Raw genomic sequence first — 22,501 nt, 5'->3', positions numbered from 1 at the left:
AAAACAAGTCAATCTGAGCAGAGGAAAGTTCCCCACATCCCTTCCTGTGTACAGCAATTCCGTCGGCACCCAGAAACACCGGTCTAAAATCGAAATGAGTGCCCGGGTCTCAGAACAAATCCAGTGTGGCCCTAACTCGTGAACACTGGCCTCTCACACGGACCCAGCCCACAGGGCTTTCCTCTTAGCTCAGAGCTACAATAGCCGCCTCTGTTGCAGAGCGGGACCAGCCCAGAGCCCGCTGGCCACCGCCCCCCACAGTCACCCTCCGCTGGCCCTGTCTACCCCAGCACCTCCCTGGCCAACCGTGGGCCTGGGCGGGGCGGGCAGGCGGGCGTGCAGGGAGCCAGCCAGTCCCTGCTTACTGGGCAAACAACCAGGAGCGCCTCAGGGAGCAGAGCTGAGGGAGGGACCCCGGGCCACAGCAGCCCTGACCCACACCCGCCGCCCGCACACAGGCCTTCTCAGTGAAGGGCTCGGCTTCTGGACTCTTCTCAAGCTGCATCTGCAAAGGTTTTTATAGCTGGTTTCAGGCTCCCCCAGCAGTTACAGGTTTAGATCTGTTCCTAATTATGGAAAAGCACACTGGGATTGGTCCAGTGTAAAGGAACTAAAGTTTAGCATTACCGTGTGTGTGTGTGTGTGTGTGTGTGTGTGTGTGTGTGTGTGTTTTGCTGGGGATTGAACCCAAGGTCATTCTACCTCCAGGCTACACCCCAGCCTGATTTTTTATTCTTTATTTTTGAAACAGGGTCTCACGAAGTTGTGGAGAGCCTCACTAAGTAGCTGAGGCTGGCTATGAACCTGATCCTTCTGTTTTAGCCTCCCAAGTACTAGGATTAGGATTATCATTTTAATTTATTTTTAATTTTTTTATTGTGGCACTGGGCATGGAACCCAGGGTCATTCTACCTCTGAGCTACACTCCCAGCCCTATTTTTTATTCTATTTTGAATAAAACGCCCGGCTGGATTTTTTTTTTGAAACAGGGTCTCTTAAGCCAGCGGGGCTGACGTCGAACCTGCGTGTCCTCCTGTCTCTGCCTCCCAAGCGCGGGGATTACAAGCGTGCGCCACCACGCCCGGCCTAGAAATCATTTTCAAAGAGGCAAAACATGCCGGGCGTGGTGGCGCACGCTTGTAATCCCCGCGCTTGGGAGGCAGAGACAGAAGGATCGCGCAGGTTCGAAGCCAGCCTCGCTGGCTTAAGAGACCCTGTTTCCAAATAAAAATATATAAAAAAAATAGGTCTGGGAGTGTAGCCCAGAAGTAGAAGGGCTTCCAGGAACCCCAGTACCACCAAAAAACAAAACAAAAAAACAAAGAGTCAAAACAATTTCATTTCAGCATGGCAGCCTGATGCACAACGGAATCCTTTTATGCAGGCAGATTTTCAAGGTCATATAGCAAAGGGACATTGTAAGAAATTCCTTCCAAGCTTGGCATGGTGAACCATGCTTATAATCACAGTATTTGGGAGGCTGAGACAGGAGGGTCACAGGTTCAAAGCCGGCCTCAGCAACTTGTGATGCCCTTGTCAACTTAACGAGGCCCTGTTTCAAAATGAAGAATAAAATAGGGCTGAGGATGTAGCTCAGAGGCAGAATGCCTCTGGATTCAATCCTCAGTATCACAAAAAAAAAAAAAAGGAAAGAAAAGAAAAACAAAACTCCTGCACATTCTCTTTAATAATTGAAGTTCCTTGTAGGATTGCAAAGAAATGCTATCAATTTCACTTTGTCTATATTAGGATTTGAAATATGATAGACACCGTCAAAATCTGCATGTTACTTCTACCGCTTCTGGCTTGTTCTCAAACTTGAGGGCAAGCATCTCCTTATGAGGCAGCTGCTCACCTCCCGAAGCCTGAACCCACCGCCGTCCGGACGCCACCACTGCCGCCTCGGTGATATTTTCAGCTGGTACTTTTTTCTTTTCTTTTCTCTCCCTTTCTTTCTTTCTTTCCTTCTTTTCTTTTTCCTTTCTTTCTCCTTCCTTTCTTTCTTTTTGCGGTACTGAGGATTGAACCAAGTGGCATTCTACCTCCAGGCTATACCTGCAGCCCTATTTTTTATTTTATTTTATTTTTTTGCGGGTCTGGGGATGGAACCCAGAGGCATTTGACCTCCAAGCTACACCCCCTGCCCAATTTTTTATCCTTTATTTTGAAACAGGGTCTCACTGAGTTGCAGAGGGCCTCACTAAGTAGCTGAGGCTGTCTGCGAAATGCGATCCTCCCGTCTCAACCTCCCAAATGCTGGGATTACAAGCGGGCACCGCCACGCCCAGTTTCTTTATTCTTTATTTTGAAACAGGATCTCACTAAGTAGCTGAGGCTGTCCATGAACCTGGGATCCTCCTGTTTCAGCCTCCCAAGTACTGGCTTCAAATTTTTATTTTATTTCTTTCTTTTTCGTTTTTTTTTTTTTTTTCCTTTTTGTAGTACTGGGAATGGAGCCCAGGTGCATTCTACCTCCGAGCCATACCTCCAGCCAGATTTTTTATTCTTATTTTGAAACAGGGTCTCATTAAGTTGTGGAGGGCCTCACTGAGTAGCTGAGGCTGTCTTGGAACCTGGGATCCTTCTGTCTTAGCCTCCCAAGCACTGTGGTTATGAGCACGTGACCCCCTGCCCAGCTCTTTCCTGAGGTTTAAAAAGTCTTTTCTAGCCGGGCGGGCGTGGTGGCACACGCTTGTAATCCCCGCGCTTGGGAGGCGGAGACAGGAGGATCGCGCTGGTTCGAAGCCAGCCGCGCTGGTTCGAAGCCAGCCGCGCTGGTTCGAAGCCAGCCGCGCTGGCTTAAGAGACACTGTTTCCAAATTAAAAAATACAAAATGGTCTGGGAGTGTAGCCCGGAGATTTCCAGGGTTTCCAGGAACCCAGTACCGCCAAAAAAAAGTCTTTTCTTATGCTAAAAGTGGAAAGACCTTTGTCTCGTGTTTTCATTACCATCATATTAGTTTTTACATGTAACCTTCTGCTTCAATTTGGCTGAACTCTTGTTATCTGCTTTATAATGTGTTATGAGGCTGGGGGCAAGAGTGGCACTTTCCATGTGAACACACAGGTGTTTCAGGAACATTTCTTGGAAAGACTGTCTTCTCATTGAGTGTCTACTTTGTAAAAACAACAACTAAAACAATATTTAAAAAACAATTAGCCAGGAGATAGCACCATCGGGAGGCGACCAGGTCATGAAGATGGCGACTAGGGTGAGTGTCCTTAAGAAAGAAGCCCAAGGACCCTTTCCAGCCCCCAGCCTGTTACCGCCTTCCCACCCTGAATCCCCACAGGTTCTCCAGGGCCTCGACCAGCCCTCAGGTCAACGCACCTCAACGAGTGGCTTCTCCCAAGCCTCTGGCTGCTTATCATTTCCTATCAGATCAGCCTGCTTTTATCTGGTGGGGAGCATTTACCATCAGCTGAAATGATCTTGTTCGATTCTTTCACTTATTTGTGGACCTGCCAAGTGCTTGTCACCCCACCAGAATGTAAAAGTCACAGGGCAGGGGCCCTACATCTCACTGCGTTCCACCACTCCCCCTCTCAGAAGGGGAAGCTACTCAGTCAACAGCCCCGAAGGCGGGATGGCGCTGTCGTTCTTATGACTAGGATCTGGGGGCACACATCTGACTCTTGCTATATTCCAAATTCCTTGTGGACTAGGCCAAAGTCTGGTCATCTATTTGTGTGTACTACCCAGAAATTCTTGCACAATTGAAGCAAATAAGATAACTACTTAATTAATAAGTGATCTCTCCAAGGGGTAGGGCCCCAAACCGGGCCAACTCTGAACTCCTTATATACAGAAACCGGGTCAAATAGGGCTCTCTTCCCACCCCCTCTCCAGGACAGGCCCTGTTCGCTTCAGTCGCCGCCACGGTCTCCGTCAGCTTCCCGGCAGACACGAACTCACACGCAGGCGGGCTCGTGTTCGTGGGGCTGCGCGGGCTGGTGGTGTGGACAGCGCCTGGAGCGGCGCTCTCCAGACCCAAGACTGTTTGAACCTCCCTTGGGAAGACCCGAGGGGGCTGCTCTGGGAGAGCTGGGGGCTGGGTCCCCCAGGCCGAGGTCCGCGCTTCTCTGGTGCCTGGCTTTCTCCAGAGACACCCAGGAGGAAGCTGCAAAACTTCTCACCCAGTGTCAGGCAGCTCCAGCCCATGGCTTCCACCACAGCCTGTGGGCCCAGCAAGCCGCTGAGCCACCAGGTCAAGGAGCGAGGCTTACACCCCCTCTCCATGGGGCAGCTTAAGGAACTTTGCAGCCACACAGGGCGAGAAAGTGTAGGCCCCTCCATAACGGCAGTAAAGGCCAACAGCGCTGGCTGTGCTTCCCTTTCCAGCTAAGACTTTGTGTTCTTGTTAAGGACAACATAATCCACATGTTTGAAGGCCTGGGGAGAAGCCACGGAGGGAGTAGAGACCCGAGTCAAGAAAGAATATTCACAAAGGAAGCCTTCCCAGATCACCAGCAGCCCGCTGGAGAAGAGGGCAGGGTCCGGACCCTCTGGCCTCCCTGGCACCGCCTCACCAGGCACACGCTGGCTTCTTCTGCCAAAGACAGTCGGTTTTTGTTGTTCTTTTTTTTTTTTTTTTTTTTTTTTTTTTTTTTTGGTGGTACTGGGGTTCCTGGAAACCCTTCTACCCTCCGAGCTACACTCCCAGACCTATTTTATACTTTTTTATTTGGAAACAGGGTCTCTTAAGCCAGCGGGGCTGCGGGATCCTCCTGTCTCCGCCTCCCAAGTGCAGGGATTATAAGCGTGCACCACCACACCTGGTTTAAGACATTTGTTTTGTTTTGTTTTTGCTTTGTGTATAAATGGAATCCTACCGTATGGATTTCTTTATGTCTGACTTCTTTCGCTCAGAATGATACATTATGTGTGTACATAGGTTGCTTAATTTCATTGCTACATTCTATTGTATAAAAGTATATACACCAGTGGGGGTGCAGTGGCGCACCTTTTAATCCCAGGACTTGGGAGGCTGAGACCAGAGGATTGCAGGTTCAAGGCCAGCCTCAGCAATTTAGTGAGGCCCTCTGCAACTTAGTGAGATCCTCCCTGTTTGAAAATAAAGAAATAAGCCGGGCGTGGCGGCGCACCCTTGTAATCCCTGCGCTTGGGAGGCTGAGGCAGGAGGATTGCGCAGGTTCGAAGCCAGTCTCAGATACTTAGTGAGGCTCTCAGCAATTTAGTGAGACCCTGTTTCCAAATAAAATACAAAAAATAGGTCTGGGCGTATAGCCTGGAGGTAGAAAGCCTCTGGGTTCCACCCCCAGTACCACCACCAAAAAAAAAAAAGAAGGAAAGAAAGGAAGAAAGAAAGAAAGAAAGAAAGAAAGAAAGAAAGAAAGAAAGAAAGAAAGAAAGAAAATAAAGAAATAAAAATAGGGCTGAGGGTGTAGCTCAGAATGCCCCTGGGTTCAATCATATATATGTATTTACTGTGATATGACAAATCGCCAGTCCATCTCACTGCTGGTGGACATTTGGGCAGTTTCCAGCTTGACATTACTATGACTAATGATGTAATGAACAGTCTGGGAATTGAATCCAGGTCTCCAATTTAGTATAACTTCGGGTCCCTAAGTGAGCATACGTACACCTTTCTGTTGGGTAGGTACCAGAGGTCGGCTGGTGAATGTTTAACAATTAGCTAGCTGGGGGCAGAAAAGCCCTCAGGCACTGCATTAGTTAATTTCTATGGTGTGCCTATTCGCACCGTGACCTGTTCATTTCAAGCTTCCCAATTATGAACGCAGGCCTGGGAAGGGCCACATGGACCTTGCTCCCCAGCCCGGGGCCCACCGCCTGCATCTGTGTGCCTGGAGGTCTGCGGAGAAGAGGTGCCAACACAGAATCGCTTATGGGGGGAAACGCTTATGACGGGTACCAGGGAAGGAAGCCAGAAAGGGAAGAATTCCGAGTGGAATAAAAGTCTGACGGCTGTGAAGGACAGGGAGAGGAAATGCCACCTGACAGGGGTCCCAACAGTCCCTCCTTGGAGAAGGGGACCTCAGCTTGGCTTGGGAGGGTTGCTGACTTTCACCACTAAAAAGAATTCCAGGACACATCAAAAGCAAGGCACAGAAAGATTCATCTGTCAGCAAAGGTGCGCAGAGCTAAAGGCAAGGTGGCCCCTTCCCCCACAGGGAAGGCTAGTGTCGCCCCAGCCTGAGCATTCCCGTGATAACGTGATTTTCACCATAAGAACTGTGCAGGCCAGGCCAGCGTGGTGGCGCACACCTGTAATCCAGGTCTTGGGAGGCTAAGACAGGAGGATCACAGGTTCAAAGACAATCTCAGCAATATAGCAAGCCTCTTAGCAACCTAAGGAGAACTTGTTTTAAATCAAAAAATAAAAAAGGTTGGGGGTGAGGCTCAGAGGTAGAATGCCCCTATTTCAGTCTCCAGTACCACACACTGAAAAGAAAAAAAAAAAAAAAAAAAACAAAAAAAAAGGAAGGAAGAGAGTGAGGAAGGAAAAGAAATGTTCAGGTTCCCTGGCAAGCTGCTTTGAAGTTCAGCCCGTGACAACTGTTTGGTATCTGGAATTTGCAGTGTTTCTATTGGTTAAGCAATCTAGCTAAGTATCATTTGTGGGAATGGTATGCAAATCTTTGAATCTCTTGGCATTTACGTAATTATGTTTTTTGTTTGTTTGTTTCTTTTGTTTTTTTGTTTTTTGGTGGTACTGGGGTTCCTGGAAGCCCTTCTACCTCCGGGCTACACTCCCAGACCTATTTTATACTTTTTTAATTTGGAAACAGGGTCTCCTAAACCAGTGGCTGGCTTCGAACCTGCGCGATCCTCCTGTCTCCGCCTCCCAAGCGCGGGGATTACAAGCGTGCGCCACCACGCCCGGCCGTAATTATGTTTTTTGTTCTAGTTTATCTGTTACAACCACGTTCTGGAAGTTTTGTTCATCCGATTTAAATGACAAATATAGATCCAGTCTCCATCTACTAAGAATCTCTCTCTCTCTCTCTCTCTCTCTCTCTCTCTCTCTCTCTCTCCCCTCTCTCCCTCTCCCTCTCTCCCTCTCTCCCTTCCCTCCCTCTCTCTTAGAACACACTTATCTCAGAAAAGATTAAGATGGCAGGCTCCAGGGACACATGCCTATAATTCCAGCTCCTCAGAAGGCAGAGGCAGGAGGATCATAAGTTTGAGGCCAACCTGGACAGTTTAGGAAGATCTTCTCTCAAAATAAAAAAAGGGTTGAGGATGTAGCTCAGAGGTACAGCGCTTGCCTAGCATGCATGAGGCTCTGGGTTCAATCCCCAGCACCAGCGGGGGGGGGCAGTCTTGCACCCCAGATGCACCTCCAAGCCTGTCCCAGGCAAACGGGGAGTCCTGGAGCCAAGTCACCAGCTGGAGTGGTCCTGTGTCTCTCAGGGATTATCACTTATACAAACGTAATGAATGGCAGGGCCAGAGGAGCAGCAGCTGGAGCTGCCAATCAAGTATGCTCCCCACCAATCAGGGCCTTCCCTTTTTTTTTTTTGTATTGGAGCTTGAACCCAGGGGAATTCTACTTCCAAGCTACACTGCAGACCCCCTTTTTACTTTATCTTATTTTGTTGATTAGGGATTGAACCCAAGGGCATCCTACCTCTGAGCTACACCCTCAGCCCTTTTAAAATATTTATTTATTTATTATTTATTTATTTATTTTGGTGGTACTGGGGATGGAACCCTTCTACCTCCGGGCTACGCTCCCAGACCTATTTTATATTTTATTTGGAAACAGGGTCTCTTAAGCCAGCAAGGCTGGCTTCAAACCTGTGTGATCCCCTTTTATTTTTTTGTTTTGTTTTGAAGTAGATTTTTGCTAAGTTGCTGAGAGTCTTTGCTATGCTGCTGAGGCTGGCCTCGAACCTGCGATCCTTCTGTCTCAGCATCCCAAGTACTGGGATTACAAGCATGAGCCACCATGCTGGGCTCTCAGGCCCCCTTTATAAAATATTTTTTTGAAACAAATTCCTGCTAAATTGCTGAGGCTGGCCTTGAACCCGTGAACCCCTACCTCAGCCTCCCAACTACTGAGATGACTGGCAGCACCACACCTGGCTTGATCGATGCCTTTCACACTTGCCAAACCTCACAACCTTTCCACCATCTCCGTGGCACACCAGGCAACAGTCTTCACCCGCTCCGGGCTGACCTGAGACGGCCTCTTAGTGCCCTCTAGACATCTCACTTTTCAAAGTTAGATGCACAACCCTCACTTGGCTCACCTGTTTGGAAATTGGACCGACCACTGGAGACAGAACAAGTCCCAGGCTTCTTGGGCTCTTCAGTAGAAAAGAGAGGGACTCAAGAGGAAGACGCTGGGTTTCTTCCTCAAAAGCAAAGATAACTAATTACTAGTTAAAGAAATGGGAATTGACCATACCACAAACATATACTGGTTAACCACCAAGATATGTCCTGAAAAGTGCATTTTAGGGCAATTTTGTCATTGTGTAAACTTTTCATCAGTGTGTACTTCCACAAACTACAGTGGCTACAACATTACTATATGACATGATCTTATGGGGCCACATTGTAAATGTGATGCAGGGCTGCATATCCCCAGCTGATGGTTTCCTTCTTACTCCCCCCCCCCCCATGTTGAGGATCAAACCTAGGATCTGGAGCATCCTAGTGAAGTGCTCCTCCTCTGAACTACACCCCAAGCCAGATGGTTTCTGTCTTGTTAATTATATGAGAAGAGAAACCAGGTGTGGTGGCACACGCTTGTAATCCCAGCGCTTGGGAGGCTGAGACAGGAGGATTGGGCAGGTTCGAAGCCAGCCTCAGCTACTTAGTGCGGCTCCCAGCAACTTAAGTGAGACCCTGTTTCTAATAAAATATAAAAATAGGTCTGAGAGAGTAGCCCAGAGGTAGAAAGCTCCTGGGTTCCATCCCCAGTACCACAAGAAGGAGAAGAAGGAGAAGGAGAAGGAGGAGGAGGAGGAGGAGGAGGAGGAGGAGGAGAGGAGGAGGAGGAGGAGGAGGAGGAGGAGGAGGAGGGGAGGAGGAGGAGGAGGAAAGAAAGAGTAAGATGTTTAGAAGCAGAAGCTGGAGAGGACCTCATGATCGAGCCAGGTGAGGTGGCGCACGCATGTAATCCCAGTACTTGGGAGGCTGAGACAGGAGGACGGAAAAGTCACAGCCAGCCTTAGCAACTTAGTGAGGCCCTCCACAACTTACTGAAACCCAGTTTCAAAATAAAGAATATAATATAGGGCTGGGGGTGTCACTTGGAGGTAGAATGCCCCTGAGTTCAATTGCAACAACAAAAAAGGACCTCATAATTCATGTTACAATTAGCTCTTGAGCTGAAAGTTTTGCAGTGGCTTTAAAAATGTCCAGAAATTCAGTGGTAACCCCTTTAAAAGTTGAATTCTTCTCCTCTCGGATACAGGCCAGGCTGGGTGGCTTGCTCGAGCACCTACAGTGTGGTGACATTAGCTGTGTCAGCTCCGAGGACGGCTTCTACTTCTTTCTTTTCTTCCCTCTCTCCATCACTGTCTCTGGGGGAAGCCAGCCCCCAGCCTGTGGGAGGCGGGGCGTGTTAGATGCTAGCCAGAGCAAAAGCAACCCCATTTCATGAAGGCTTTTCACTTACTGGAAAAGTCCCCCATCTCACGGAAACTTCCTCATATCTGCTTGAGGGAGACCTTTAAACCACAAGGGACCTTTAGATAACTCCTTTCCCACCTCAAGGACCCCCGATTTCCCACCTTAGGAGCTACCCACCAGGATTTTAATTTTTCTCCTGATTAAGCTACATGACCCCTCAGTCTGTAGGAGGACAGAGGCTCCATCCTTTCCTGGACCGCCCTGCACAGGTTTTATCTCAATAAAGCTTGTTCTGCCGTTCCGCGTCTCTCGCGGTCCCTGCCCTCTCCCTGAGCCTTGCAGGGAGGAACTGAGGCTCTCAAGACTCAGAACCAACTTGCCAGACATGTGCATGAACCAACTTGGCAGTGGTCCCTCCAGCCCCAGTCAAGCGTTCAGATGAATGCAGCCCTGGCTGACACCTTGACACCAGCTTCATGAGAGACCCTGAGTTAGAATCGCTTAGCCAAGCTGTCCGTGAACTCCAGACCTGCTAAAAACGGTGAGGACAACTGTCACTGCTAGAAACCACTACATTTTAATTGTCTCACTGCAAAAGAGAGCTAATACAGGCAACAAGAATTTGGAAGTCCACAACCCAATACCCCCCAACACCCCAGCAGGAGATATTTCCATATTAGACAGTGTGGCAGCCCCATGGGAGATGTCTATCCTTTATTCCCTGCTGAGCCGTCTCCAAGGTGACTCTCATCACAGCCCAGGGTCCGGCACTGTAGCTTCTTAGTGCTACAGACGGCTGCTGGGCTGTGGTCAGGGCTCATCTATGCAGAGCTGCCTACCTCACCATGCTGCCATCGCCACTGGCGCCAGCTCCTATCACCTGAGAAGCCACCGGCAGCCAGGCAGCCTCCATGAGAGCAAAGTGGCTCTTGCCTTCCCTTGCACTGGTGATTGTGGCAGGAACCCTAAAGTTGGGGAGGGACGTGTCGGTGAGGTGTCAAGCTCCTCGAAAAAAGAAAGGAAGGAAGGAAGGAAGGAAGAAAACCAACTATGTTGGTGTGTTTATTGGATTGATTACAGATCTCTAGATAAGCTGGGGCTGCCATTTTTCTGCCTCTCCATGGAAGGAGCAATAGATTGCAGAGATTCTCTAAGTGTTCACACCCCCAAAATCACGATTTTGCTTCTCCTTGTTTTAGTCCCATCAATTTGGGAAGGGGATTGTTAAGCAGCGTCACTCAGCAACTCTTTGTTGAAGCAACAGGAGACAGAACACCCAAGGGACAGGAGAGACAGGGCAAAGGGGCTATCCAAGCTCCGCATCACTCTCCTAGACCCAGACACCTGCCTGGGATCCTGGCTGCCATGAGAGGCCTCTCCACTGGCTGCCACGCCAAGACAGTGGGGCTCTGGGGCAGCAGCTCTTTCTTCTGGTCCACAGCCATCCACAACCCCAGGCAGGGAGCTATGAAGGGGGGCTGCAGGCTGAGCCAGGAGCCCAGGATGGAGGCCTCTGGGTGCCCAGCCTGACCCAGCCTTCCCTGGTGGGGGCTTTGGGGACTAAGGAACTTTGCTCCTTTGCTGATGTATTATTGGGCTGGAGAATGTATGCAGGAGGCCCTAGCCCTCAGGGGTGAGGACATCAGGCAACTTCTGCCAATCGGGGTCCTGGAATGGGTGAGGCAGAGCTCAGTGGGGCTGCAGGAGAAACTCTCAAGGTGCAGGAGGTCAGTCGACTCGCTGGCTCGCCCCGGCGGTCCAAGTTCCTGGAGTGGCTGTCAGTGGTCACCTGTCTTTAAGTCTCCTCATTTTAGAAGCCACCTCTCCCCAGAGACAGGATCTTGACTTCCGGACTTGACCTGCTGAGAATGAAATGGAGTAGCAGAGGGGTCATACCGTGAGGGCTCGGCCCAGGCCGCCAGTCATGTGGCAGGAACTCTCTGTCCTCCCCCAGTGAGGATCCATCACCCAGGAAGAACTCCTCCTCCCTCCCCTGCCCCAGGGCTTTCAGCATCCCGGTCTCCATGACAACAGGTTCTCCTCCTAGAGGTCATGTCTCATTTGCATATTAACCCAAACCTAGGTGAGTATGGGGCATGGAGCTGATGAGCTGTGGGGAGAAAGGGGTGGGTGGCGGAGCAGGGGGAAGGGGCTCTGCAGCAGGGTCCCCACCTACCTTGGGGATCAGGCAGAGCTACAGGGCACAGGCTTCTCAGGGTGGCTGTTGGGCTCTGGCAGAATTCTCAGGGTCTGGGAGCAATGGCGGGAAGGGTGAAGGCATGGACACAGTGGGCAGGAGCAAAGAGGGGCCCATCTAAAGGGCCCACCCTGCACCTCCCTTCCCCACCCCCCTGGAGCCTCACTCACCCAGGGCCTGGGACTTTCCAGTGGCGGTGGGCCCCAGCTCCATGGCAGGGAGGCCACCCAGGGGGTGGTCCCTGCATGAGCCATCTTTGGACCTGGGCAAGAGAATCCGAAGCCAGGAGGTTCAAGAGTGACCCTAAGCAGGGCACCAGAGCACAGGGCCCACCTGAGTTCTGCACTGAGTGCCCACGTTTCTACGCTGAAGCATTCTCTGGCTCCTTCCTGCCCCTCCCTCCCGATGGGAAACCCTTGGGCCTTACTAGAGACCCATGCCTTCCCAGGTCCCTGGCTCCTCCTCTCTCCAGCCCTGACATTTCTCCCAAGCTCTGCCACCACCCCAGCCTCCTGGCACCCTCCAGATATTGACATCACCCAGGGCCTTTGAGGGCTGCCCCGACCCCCTGTGGGAGGGGTGCCCGCCCGCACCTTTTGCTGCTGGCTACCTTGCTGCCCTCGATAACTCCAAGCCATCTCCCAGGGCCTTGCCGAGCTGTTTTGGGGGTTACCTAAATTTATTTATTTACTCTTTTGCAGTGCTAGTGATTGAACCCAGGCTGCAATACCCCAGGCTTCAACACTTGCTTTGATGTCTGAATGGAACCAGACCCACTACCCTCAAGACCCCACCCTGGTGAGGAGATGCAGCTGCCACTCCCTTGCAGAGCCCCTGCCACGCTGACACACCAAGCTCTGCCCGCCTTGCTCCTCTGCCCAGACCGCAGCCACCTCAACTGGCTCGGGGGCCTGGGCGGTGCCCTGGCCCTGCCTGAATGCCCTCTGCCCAAACCCTGACCTCTCCCTCGGCTGGCCCAGAGCACTCCCAATGCCAGGCTGGGACCTGGGGCCCCAGAAAGGGTGTTTAGTACTAGGTAACCCTCCTCCCAGGTCACAGAGAACTGGGCTCCAGGCTGCCCCCGACACAAGAGCGGCTAGCACGTAGCTGACCAGTGGTGTGGAGGGCTCAGCTGGCACGGGGGAGCTGGAAGGATTTGGGCAGAGGCTGGGGAGGCCTCCTGAGACGCAGCAGAACACTAATGTGGGCAGCTGCTGGGGAAACGAGTGGAGGTGAGGCAGCCTCCGGGTGGGAGCAGCAGACCCGGGAGTCCTGGACAGGGGCTGCGGCTGCCGTGGGATAGGGCTGAGGCAGGGCTCGCACCCTGGGCTTGCCCAGAGGCACTGAGACTTCTCTCCAACTGCCTCAGGGGTCTCTCTGCACCTGGGGGCCAGACAGGAGACCCTACCCAGCTCCCCACAGCCCCTGTGGGCTCAGAGAAGCAGGATCCCCGGAGGGAGCTCAGGAAGTAGGAATGGAACCCTCACAGGCTGGGCGCTCCGGGCCTACCTAGGGTTCCTCCTGCATCTCAAGGGGCATCGCTGGAGATGGAACCCCTGGCGGCAGCACCAGGCCAGGCCGGCCCCTGGGAGCAGAGGCAGCAGGCAGCTGAGGAGCAGAGCCAGCGGGAAGGCATCCCTGCCTGCGGAGGACACGGCCTAAGTCCTGAGCGGGTGCACCCCCACCCCCTCTCTGGCAGTCTGCCCCCCCCCCCCCGCCCGCCTGCCCCACCAGCTCACCTTCAGGCTGCACAGGGCCGCTGTCCACACTGCCACCCAAGCCTGGCTCCGCGCAGAAGGGCGGGGCCCAGCCTGGATGGCAGTGGCAGTTCTGGTTACTGTTGCAGACCTGCAGAGAGAAGAGGAGAGGAGGGTCCAGTGGGATCCGGAGCCCCAAGGCCGCCCCCCGCCGGCTACTCACCCCGCGGTTGTGGCAGGTGGTCAGGCAGCCCTCCAGCTCCTGGAAGGTAGCATTCTGGCAGCGTCTGTCTTGGCACACCTGCGGGCAGCATGCCCACTGTGTGGTGAGGGGCGATGTCCTGGTCCACCAGACTCAAGTGGCTAGGAGGGGCCCGCTGGCAGACTCACCATTCTAGGTCCACACCGGGTGCCCGGCTCCACCAGCCCCAAGTCAGGCAGCCCGTGCTGTGCCTCTGAGAAGGCAGAGGCCCCAGGACAGGCCACGCCGCTGACTTCCAGGGGGACCGCGAGGTCCAGAGGGTTTGGGTCCCCGCCCAGGCACTGCAGCTTCCCGCACAGAGCATCCCTGGGGGGGGAAGGGGGTCAGCAGCATGGAGGGCCCCACTTCCGAGGCCCACCCCGCTGCTCACCTCGGCGCACAGGGCAGGAAGCGGCCCCCACGGTCCTGGCCACAGTTCCCACGGGCGTCTCCCGCAGAATTCACCACCTGGAAACAGGTGTCCGGGGCGGGGCGGGAGCCTGGGGAGCAACGGGCGGGGCTGGGGCATCCCGGGGAGGGCCGCAGCCCGGCGTCCGTCCGCCCCACCCCACTGCTCACCCCCCCACACACACACACAGTAGAATGGGCCGACCCGAGGAGGGCCGCGGGGTGGTCTCACCAGGCCCCCAGAGCCGCTGGCACTGCCCCTCCAGCGTGGGGCACTCGCCGTCCATGCAGTAGCCGCGGCCGCCGGCACAGGGCGAGCCGTCCAGGAGGTAAACGTCCCGGGGACAGAGCGGGGACGCGCCGGTGCAGAACTCGGGCAGGTCGCAGTCCCCCGTAGCCCGGCGGCAGGGCGTGCCAGCCGGCTTCAGCTGCTCGGTGGCCCGGTTAGGGGAGGGCAGAGAGAGAGGCATGAGATTCCTGAGAGCTGGGCTGGGGGGCGGCGGGACAGCGGGGCGGCCGAGCGGACCTCCCCAGCAGGGGCGCGGGCCAGCCAAGCCTGCAGGCGGCTCACCCGGCAGCGCGCGCAGCAGGCGCCCCGGGCGCACTGGGCCCCCGCGCGGAGCGAGCAGGTGCGGGCGCGGCAGCAGGGGTCCGGGCACCCCTGGGTCAGAGGCGGGAGCGGGTGAGCGCGCACCCCGCCGGGCCTCGCCGCCCTCGCCCGGGGCGGCCCGGGGCGGACCTGGCCGGCGCCGCAGTCGCAGTCCTCGCCCGGCTCCACGAAGCCGTTCCCGCAGCGCGCGGGCGGCAGCCGCAGCCCGGGCCCCGGGGCGTCGGCGAGGCAGGCGCCCCCGCCCTTGCGGAAGAAGGCGCGCAGCTGGCGGCGGCTGCAGGCGCTGAACACGCGCGGGAACGGGTGCCTGCGGGGGGGGGCGGGGGTCAGCGGAGCCCCCCGGTGGACGGACGGGGCGCCCGGAGATGGCCTCGGGGAGCCCGCCGCCCGCTCTCCTCCACCGAGCCTCACCGACGGCGCGGGGGCCGGCGGGGATCGCCCTCCCCGTGTTAGGGAAGGGAAACGGGGAGCCACGGGGGGGCGCCGCGCGTACCCCGTGGCCGCCTCCATGACGCAGCCGCCCTGCTCGGCCGCGGCCTCCGCGCAGCAGCCGTCGGGGTCGTGGCGGAGGCCGAGGCTGTGTCCGATCTCGTGGGCCACGGTGGCCGCGGCGCCGACCGGGAGCTCCGCGTGGTCCTGGGGGACAGGGGGTCACCGCGGGCCGGCCGGCCGCCCGCCCCTCCCCCGGCCGCGCTCACCATGCTCACGCCTCCCGAGCTCTCGGCGCCGCACATGCCCTCGACGGGCGCCAGGCCCACGGTGGCGCCGTCGAAGCTGCGGCCCCTGCGGGCGGGCGGAGCGCGTGAGCGGCCGGCCGGCCGGACCCCCGCCCGCCCACGACCCCCGGCCGGGGCCACCCACGTGAGCAGCTGCGCGGAGTCGTGCGGCCGCCGCAGCGCCCGGCGCCACCGCAGGAAGGCCCGGAGCGTGGCGTCGGCGTCGGCGGACACGCGGCTGCGGTCCTGCTCCGTCCACACCTCCAGGCCGGTCAGCACCACCTGGATGTCCAGGGTCCTGAGAATCTGAGAGCCGGGCAGGGCGGGGTTGAGCACGGGACGGTGGCCCTAGGTGCGAGGCCGGGACAAGGCCCCTCGCACCCCCCACGGCCGCGCCGCAGCCCCCCACCTGGTCCACATAGTTGGCGACCTCCAGGAGACGCTGTTTGGTGTGGTTCAAGTTCCGGTGCTGGGTTAAGAACTGGGATGGAGAAACCGCGGGGCGAGTGAGGGGCTGAGCTGGCCCCGTCCAGCCCCCCAGCCCCTGGGGTCTCTGCTCACCAGGGCGTGGTCAGCCACTAAGTACAGCTCCAGGTACCTCGGGCTTCTGGGGGCTTCTCGATGCTCCTGCCCAGGGCAGACAGTGACCCCAAGTGTCAGGCTGCGGCCCCAAGTCCCCTACCACCAGCCCTAAACCTCAGAACAGTTTTAAGCTTTCGTTAGAAAGCGCTTCTTCATCCTCCAGGTTAACACACGTCCGCACAGGTGACCCTGGTCTGCGGCCTGCGGGCCTGCCCCTTCTGATCTGGGGGGTCTGTGGGCACTTCATTTCCACTCCCACCACCTCCCACCCCTGACCCTGCTCTGGCGGGCAGGAGGAAGGTTGGCCATGCCGCCTGGGTCCTCTGGGTCTGGGTGGCCACAGGCCCCTCTCCAGGAGTGCAGCTGTTCCATCCGGAAGATTCTGTGGGTTGAGAAGTCCTGGGAGCGTCCAGGTGGCCAGGGGCGCAGGTAATAGCTGTGGCTGCCGTTGAGTCTGATGAGACCACTAGGGTAGGGTGGGGTGAGGGGGTGTGAGGGAGCTCTTGCCTCAGCCCAGGCCCTGTCCCCTCCCCCCAACTGCTCACCGCATCTCAGAACAGGCGCTGAGGACCACCCAGGAGTGGGGGAAGCCCCTCGCATGGCCGTGGTAGTGGCAGTGATCCTGGAGATGAAGGGACCACCCTGAGTCTCAGCCAGGAATGGAGCGGGAGGGGCAGGGGCCGCCGATCCAACCTCTCCTTAGGAGATGAGGAGTGGGGTAGGATTGGGATGGGCTACTTCAGGGGCACATCCCTAGCACCCCTCACCTGCCCTCAGGGCCCAGGAAGCGTCTCACCGTGTGGTTGGGGGCCAGTACAAGTGGCTGTCCGTCTGGGCTGTAGTGGGTTTCTGTATATCCGGGGGCCAGCAACCTGCTGGGAGGGGCGTTTTAGGGGTCACTCATTTAGCCCTGCCTCCCGGGCGGGTGGCTGCCCACCTTCCCCCAGCGCTAAGTAGCTCTGTGGTCGAGGCACCCGCGTGTCCTAAGAGGGGACGGAAGAGACTGCCCTTTGTTCTGCTCAGAAAAACCTTGGGCTAGAGGGAGAAGGTAGAGGTCGGAAAGGAGCCTTCAGGGTATAGCAGGAATATAGACAGGAAGACTCGGGGAGCCGCTGGACGTTCAGGTCAGGAGAGGATGACGCCACGATTCCAGAGATACTGAGGAGGGGGCACGACCTGGTGCGCTCCCTGGCCCCCCGCCCCTGCCTGCCTTGCTGAGAATCTGATCTCTTGCTGAGATCCCACTGCCTCCTCCCATCCCAAATCCTCAGGACTTTTCCTCAGGTGTCTAGACCCCACATGCTCACACCTCCTTCCAGAGAAAAGAAAATCCCACCTGCCCACACCCGCGCCTGTCCTGCCCACCATGGCGGGGCTCCCCAGCCCCACCTTCTCAAGACCAAATGGACCGTGAGGCAATTGCTCTTCTTTAAAGATCTTTGACTCCAGCTGAACCCTGACCTCTTTGCTTCCAGACTATCCCGAGACCCGGATGTCGCTTCTCCATCTCCCAGCCATCCTCCTCCTTCCCCAGCTTTGCTCTCCTGCTGCAGGTGCGCACACGCCAGCGCGTGCGCGCGCACACACACACACACACACACACACACACACACACACACATCAATTAGTGGGTAGGGAGATTGAACCCCAGGGTAACCGTGGCTGGGAATGGTGGAACTAGGGATGGTAGCCCATCTTAGTCCATCAGGGAGAATAAAATACGCAGAGCTCAGAATGAATGGTGCCTGCAAGGAAACTAGCCCTCAATAGGGCTGCGTATTGGTAATATAGTCTGCCGGTGCCAGGGCCCCACTCTCCGTCTTGGACACCCACTCCACTGAGCGCAGGGCGCCGTCCTGAGACCCGTTCTGCACACTCATTCGCCAGCTCAAAATCTTTGGCGCAGCACTAAAATTGCCTTCTGGGATCTGGCCCCGCGGAGACACCCCACATCCATTGCCCCCCGCTTTATTTCCTGCAGATGGAGCCGCCCAGGCAGGCCACACAAGCTGCCTCTCTGAATGTGTTTGACCCTGTAGCCTCTGTGGCCCTCCCCTGCACTCAGCCTGGAGTGCCGTCCCATCCGCGGACTCCAGCTACACAGCGCGTCCTGGGGATGCCCACTGGGTGGTGCTCTCGCATCTCTGGCAGGGAGCTGTCAAGCTGCTCCTGGGTTGGGCCACTAGATGTGCCCACAGGGGTGGACCCAGCTTGCACAGTCCACTTCAGCCCCAAGGGCCCCAGCCATGGGCTAATGAGACTCCCCTCTCACCTTTATCCCTTCTGAAGGCCTCTCCCCAGCCTGCCCCAGCACTAGTCCCTCCAGAGACGGATCTGTTCTGGGCTCCTGATGTCCCCCAGCCTGGTACTTACCGGTTCTTTTCCAGCTCGAGCAGGAGCTCCTGGCCGCCAGCCTCCAAGACCACCAGCCCCATGTCTAGCTGCAGGGTCTGGGCAAGAAAGAGTGCAGGCTGGGATGGAGGTCCCTGGGCCTCCTGCCCACCAGGGAGCAGGAAGGATGTGAGAAAAATCATGGGGACAGCAGGCCCCCAAGCTGCCCGGTCTCCCGGGGTGAGGACAGGCAAAGATATCCCCAAACCGGGGTGTTCGCTTTTCTGTCGAACAGCCACTTGGAGGAACAGAAATAAAGCCTGCCAGGGGCACACAGGTCCTCCCTGGAGAGGGGTCCTAGAAAGATTCCCTGCTTTGCCCACAGTTGTGGACTCTTCCTTTGGTCCACCATCTTCTTTTGGGCCCAGAAGAGATGCACATGAAAAGCAGAGGACGACAGTGGGGTCTTTAGGACATCGTGGGAGATAATTGGGTAGCCATGACTTGGGCCTCCCGGCAGCCTCTGTGGTCTCCGGGGGCCTGTTTCTGTATTATCATCATCATCATCATCATCATTACTTGCCTGGCTTTGCTAGGGTGTCACACAAGTGCGGACCCATTGAGCCACACCCAGCCCCTTCTCTCTGTATCTTGCTGACCCCCAGCCCCGTGGAATTCTGACTTTATTCTTCCACGTTCAATTCTGGCAAAGCTGCCCGGCCTCCAGAGCTCTCCGTGGCCTCCAGCAGGCCCACGCCACACCTGAGCTCACACGGTAAACAGGGACCCATCCCAGGCACGGGCTTTTCTGCTGGAGATCAGAGGGACTGGCCAAGGCGGCTGACTCTTCTTTCCAGTTCTTCTCCACCCTGTGGGAATTCTCCCCCTTCCCCTTCGTCTATGCAGCCTGGCTGGGGGCCCAGGGCTGGAGCCAGCCCAGGAGATTCCTGGGGGGCCGCCATATCTTCAGAATGCTCTCCCCCCCCACCCTTGCAGGCCTTCCCCTTTCATCCCAAAGTGCACCGGGTTACAGTGCTGGCCAAGGGGCTCAGAGTCATGGGCAGGGGGCTTCCCTCTGCAGGTGGGGAGCAGACCACCCTCACTTCCCCGACCACAGGCCCCAGAAGCCCCCCACCCCCACCCCGTGAGCTCATGCGGCTGGAATGCCACTTGCTCTGTTGGGGAAAGGTTTGCACGGGGAGCGAAGCAGCGGTCCGGATGGAAGGCCACATTCACGGTCCCTGTCCCCCTGCAGCCCCTTCTCACCTTCACTCTCTGCCCGCCTGGTAGTCCTGCCCTCTGCTGTGACCCCCATCCCCATCCTGCAATGTGAATGTGTCCAGCCAAGGCGCAGAGACAGGGGCCTGGCCTGGGTGAACAGGGCCCTTCTGGGCTTCTCTTGATCAAAGCCCGGGTCGATCAGAGAGGGAGGCCCACAGTAAGGGTGAGCCCAGCACATGCCCGGGCTGTCAAGAACAGTCTCACAGCATAGGGCAGCATAGCGCTGGACCCCAGAGAAGGGCCTGCACTCCCCTCCCCCAGCCTTTGCAGCCGCCTCTCCGCCTCCCCCTTGCTTCACTTGGATAATGGGGTGGACCTCTCTGAAGTCAGCCAGGCTCTCCGGCCACAGAGCTATGACCATGGACAGTTTTCCAACCCCTCTGGGCCTCGGTCTGTCCTTCTGTGAGCGGGGCATACCACGGCTACCAGCCTCGTGGTGTACAACCCGGATGCGTGGCGCCAGCAGCTGGGGCCAGGTGGGAAGAACCGAGGGGCAGGAGCTGGGAGGGGGCCAGGCAGAGTGTTCTGGAGAAGCCAGTCAGGCTGGGCTTGCACCTGTGGGCCCCAGGAGAGTGAGCACTGTCCCCTCGGCCACAAGTGGACTCCCGTGAGCCGGTGGGGCTGCGGGTCCTGCCCCTAGCAGCAGGGCCTGGGGAAGGACAGCGGCGTTTCCCCCTGGGTTCTTTTCACAGAGACTCCTGGAAAGCCTTGGCCTCACCGGGGTCTGCCGGGTGGGGGAGGGAGGAGGGAGGGAGAGGGGGAGGAAGTCCAAAATGACTTCCATGTGTGCCGGCTCACACCATCCCGCCGGGAGGGCGGGGCCTCAGGCGGTAGTGACCTGCCCGCTGTGACTGGGAAGGGGAGAGGAGCCAGGACCCCCGCCCAGGGTGGGGTGACCGGGGCACTGACCGGCTCTCCCAGGGTGACCGGGCGCCACGGCTGTCCATCCAGGACCCAGTGGGGGGTCACTGGCTCTCCGAGGGTGTTTCCTGGGGGTGAGAACAGAGCAGCGTGAGACTTGAGGACCACTGGGAGGCGGTCGTTGGTGTGAGGGAGGAGAGGCCCTGAGGGGCCGGCTCCATCTTCATCGCTCCCAGCTGAGCCTGCAGAAGGAAGCTGGACACTCATGGGGCACCCTGGGAACTGGGACCACCAGGGAGGGGGCAGAAGAGAAGCTGAGGATCCTGGCCAGGAACAACTCAGCTGGGGAGTTGGGAGCTTCCTGACCTTTGTGGGGGTCGAGCTTGGGGGTCAGAGGTCACAAGGAAGAGGCCCAGGCCGGCAGGGCTGAGGGCAAGGAACAGGAGGAGGAGGCAGCCTTGGGTATTTTTAGACTGGGCAGCAGAAGCCTTTAGGGTGAGATATCTGTGGTGAGAGGCGACGTGTTCCCCCAAAGCTCCTCTTGGGAACCCCGGCCCAGAGACCCCCTTCTACTGTCACTTCAAGGTGAGTGGAGGTGGGTGTGCCTGAGGGGGGTCTAGGAGGGACCCCAGAGCCCCTTATTGCTCAGATGATGCCCAGAATGCTCCAGCCCCCTTCAACTCTCACTCTGCCAAGCCTGAAGGAGCCACCCCCAACCCAGGCCTGCAGCCAGCTCTCCGCCCCTGCCCCTCTGGCACTTGGTCCCTAGGGCAAGCTCATCTCCCAGAAAAGACAGGCCTGGCGGGATCCTGACCAGGCCGATGGCTGCCTGGGAGGTGACTCAGCTCCTCCTGGGCCACCCCACTCCTTCCTTCTCATGGGCCTCTGGCATCAAAGACCTGCAACAGCAGCAGCTCCCAGAGCCCCCTTCTCCCTTCTCTCAAGAAGCCTTCCCTAACCGATGACCACGTAGCCATCTTGCTGGTTCCAGGCACTGGAAGGTCCAGTTTGTAGACACTGGTGTGGATGTTGCCCACGTGGCCTGGCACGCTCTTGCTGGCCACTGGCACCTTGGCAGAGATAGAACTAGGTGCCTGGGTGGACGAGACCAGACGCCAAGGTATCCAGTCTGGGCTGGGGAGCACAGATAGAGCACCTCTCTCCCAGGGGTCCAGTTGCCACCCCTGGCCCCAGGCTAGAGCTCTGAGGGCTGAGGGCAGCGGAATGCTGAGGCTGTTCTTAAAGACTGGACAGCTGTCATCCCTCCCCTGGCTAGAACTGGACAGGAGCAAGTGCCTGTGGGTCCCCAGCACAGAGCTGCCCAGCCCAGCCCTCTGTGCTAGCCCAGCCTCATGGCCTTGTCTCTCGCCAGCACTTGGAAGGGCGGTTAGCACCCGCCTTCCAGGAAGCGTGGGGAGGTTACACTGGGAAGACAGGGCTGCCGTCTTCCTAGCAACTGCCAGGCACCTTCTGTTTGGAGAAGCGGACTATCTAACCAAACAAGGCAACTCTATAAACAATGCACACAGAGATCCGGGCGGGAGGAGGATGGAGTGCCAGGGGACAGCTAGTCCTGAGGGCAAGACAGGGCTTTGGAGACCCAGTGGGCCTGGGGGCTTCCTGCAGGCCGGAGACCAGCCATCCCCAGGGCTGGAGGTGCAGGTTCGCTAGCCCTGGTGCAGGGGCTGGGAAGTGGGGAAAGCAGGGGCTGGAGGACGAGCAGAGGGAGGAATGTGCCCGCCCCTCTGCTTTGGGGGTGGGGGTGCAGACAAGTCTGTCCCGAGGCCCCCAGGAGCCCTGTGAGAATCCCTGGGCAGGTCTCGGGGAAGCCCACCCAAACTGTCCCCATGCCAGGCAGTCCCAGGGTTTCAGACCCTCCATCTACTGTCTCATCTGTGCCGGGGGACACCCCTGCCCACCTCCTCACCTGCAAGCACCCGGGCACCAGGCGCTGACCACAGCAGCAGCAGCAGCAACTCCAGAGCTCTCCTGGACCCTGGGCCCAT

The 22,501-nt window shown here is 57.1% G+C and overlaps 1 protein-coding gene across 1 annotated transcript; it reads right to left on the bottom strand.

The window, feature by feature from the left end:
* Positions 1-361: 361 nt before the first annotated feature.
* On the bottom strand, positions 362-22,501 carry ADAM33 (ADAM metallopeptidase domain 33; the record flags this gene model as incomplete). Its single annotated transcript, XM_080716423.1, is given in 29 exon segments — positions 362-505; positions 3,840-3,951; positions 5,727-5,837; positions 10,411-10,536; positions 10,916-11,036; positions 11,748-11,760; positions 11,762-11,806; positions 11,808-11,821; positions 11,939-12,030; positions 13,278-13,410; positions 13,508-13,616; positions 13,689-13,766; positions 13,856-14,033; positions 14,098-14,206; positions 14,347-14,542; positions 14,686-15,031; positions 15,218-15,360; positions 15,423-15,507; positions 15,586-15,746; positions 15,850-15,921; positions 16,002-16,067; positions 16,299-16,488; positions 16,568-16,644; positions 16,819-16,897; positions 18,396-18,460; positions 20,532-20,737; positions 20,862-20,877; positions 21,455-21,589; positions 22,415-22,501. Coding segments are annotated over 29 exon segments (3,309 nt in total).

Source organism: Muscardinus avellanarius (assembly GCF_963383645.1).
Source record: "Muscardinus avellanarius genome assembly, chromosome: 19".
Lineage (NCBI taxonomy): Eukaryota > Metazoa > Chordata > Mammalia > Rodentia > Gliridae > Muscardinus > Muscardinus avellanarius.
Note: the sequence above shows the minus strand (reverse complement) of the source record. Positions and strands in the feature narration are given on the sequence as shown.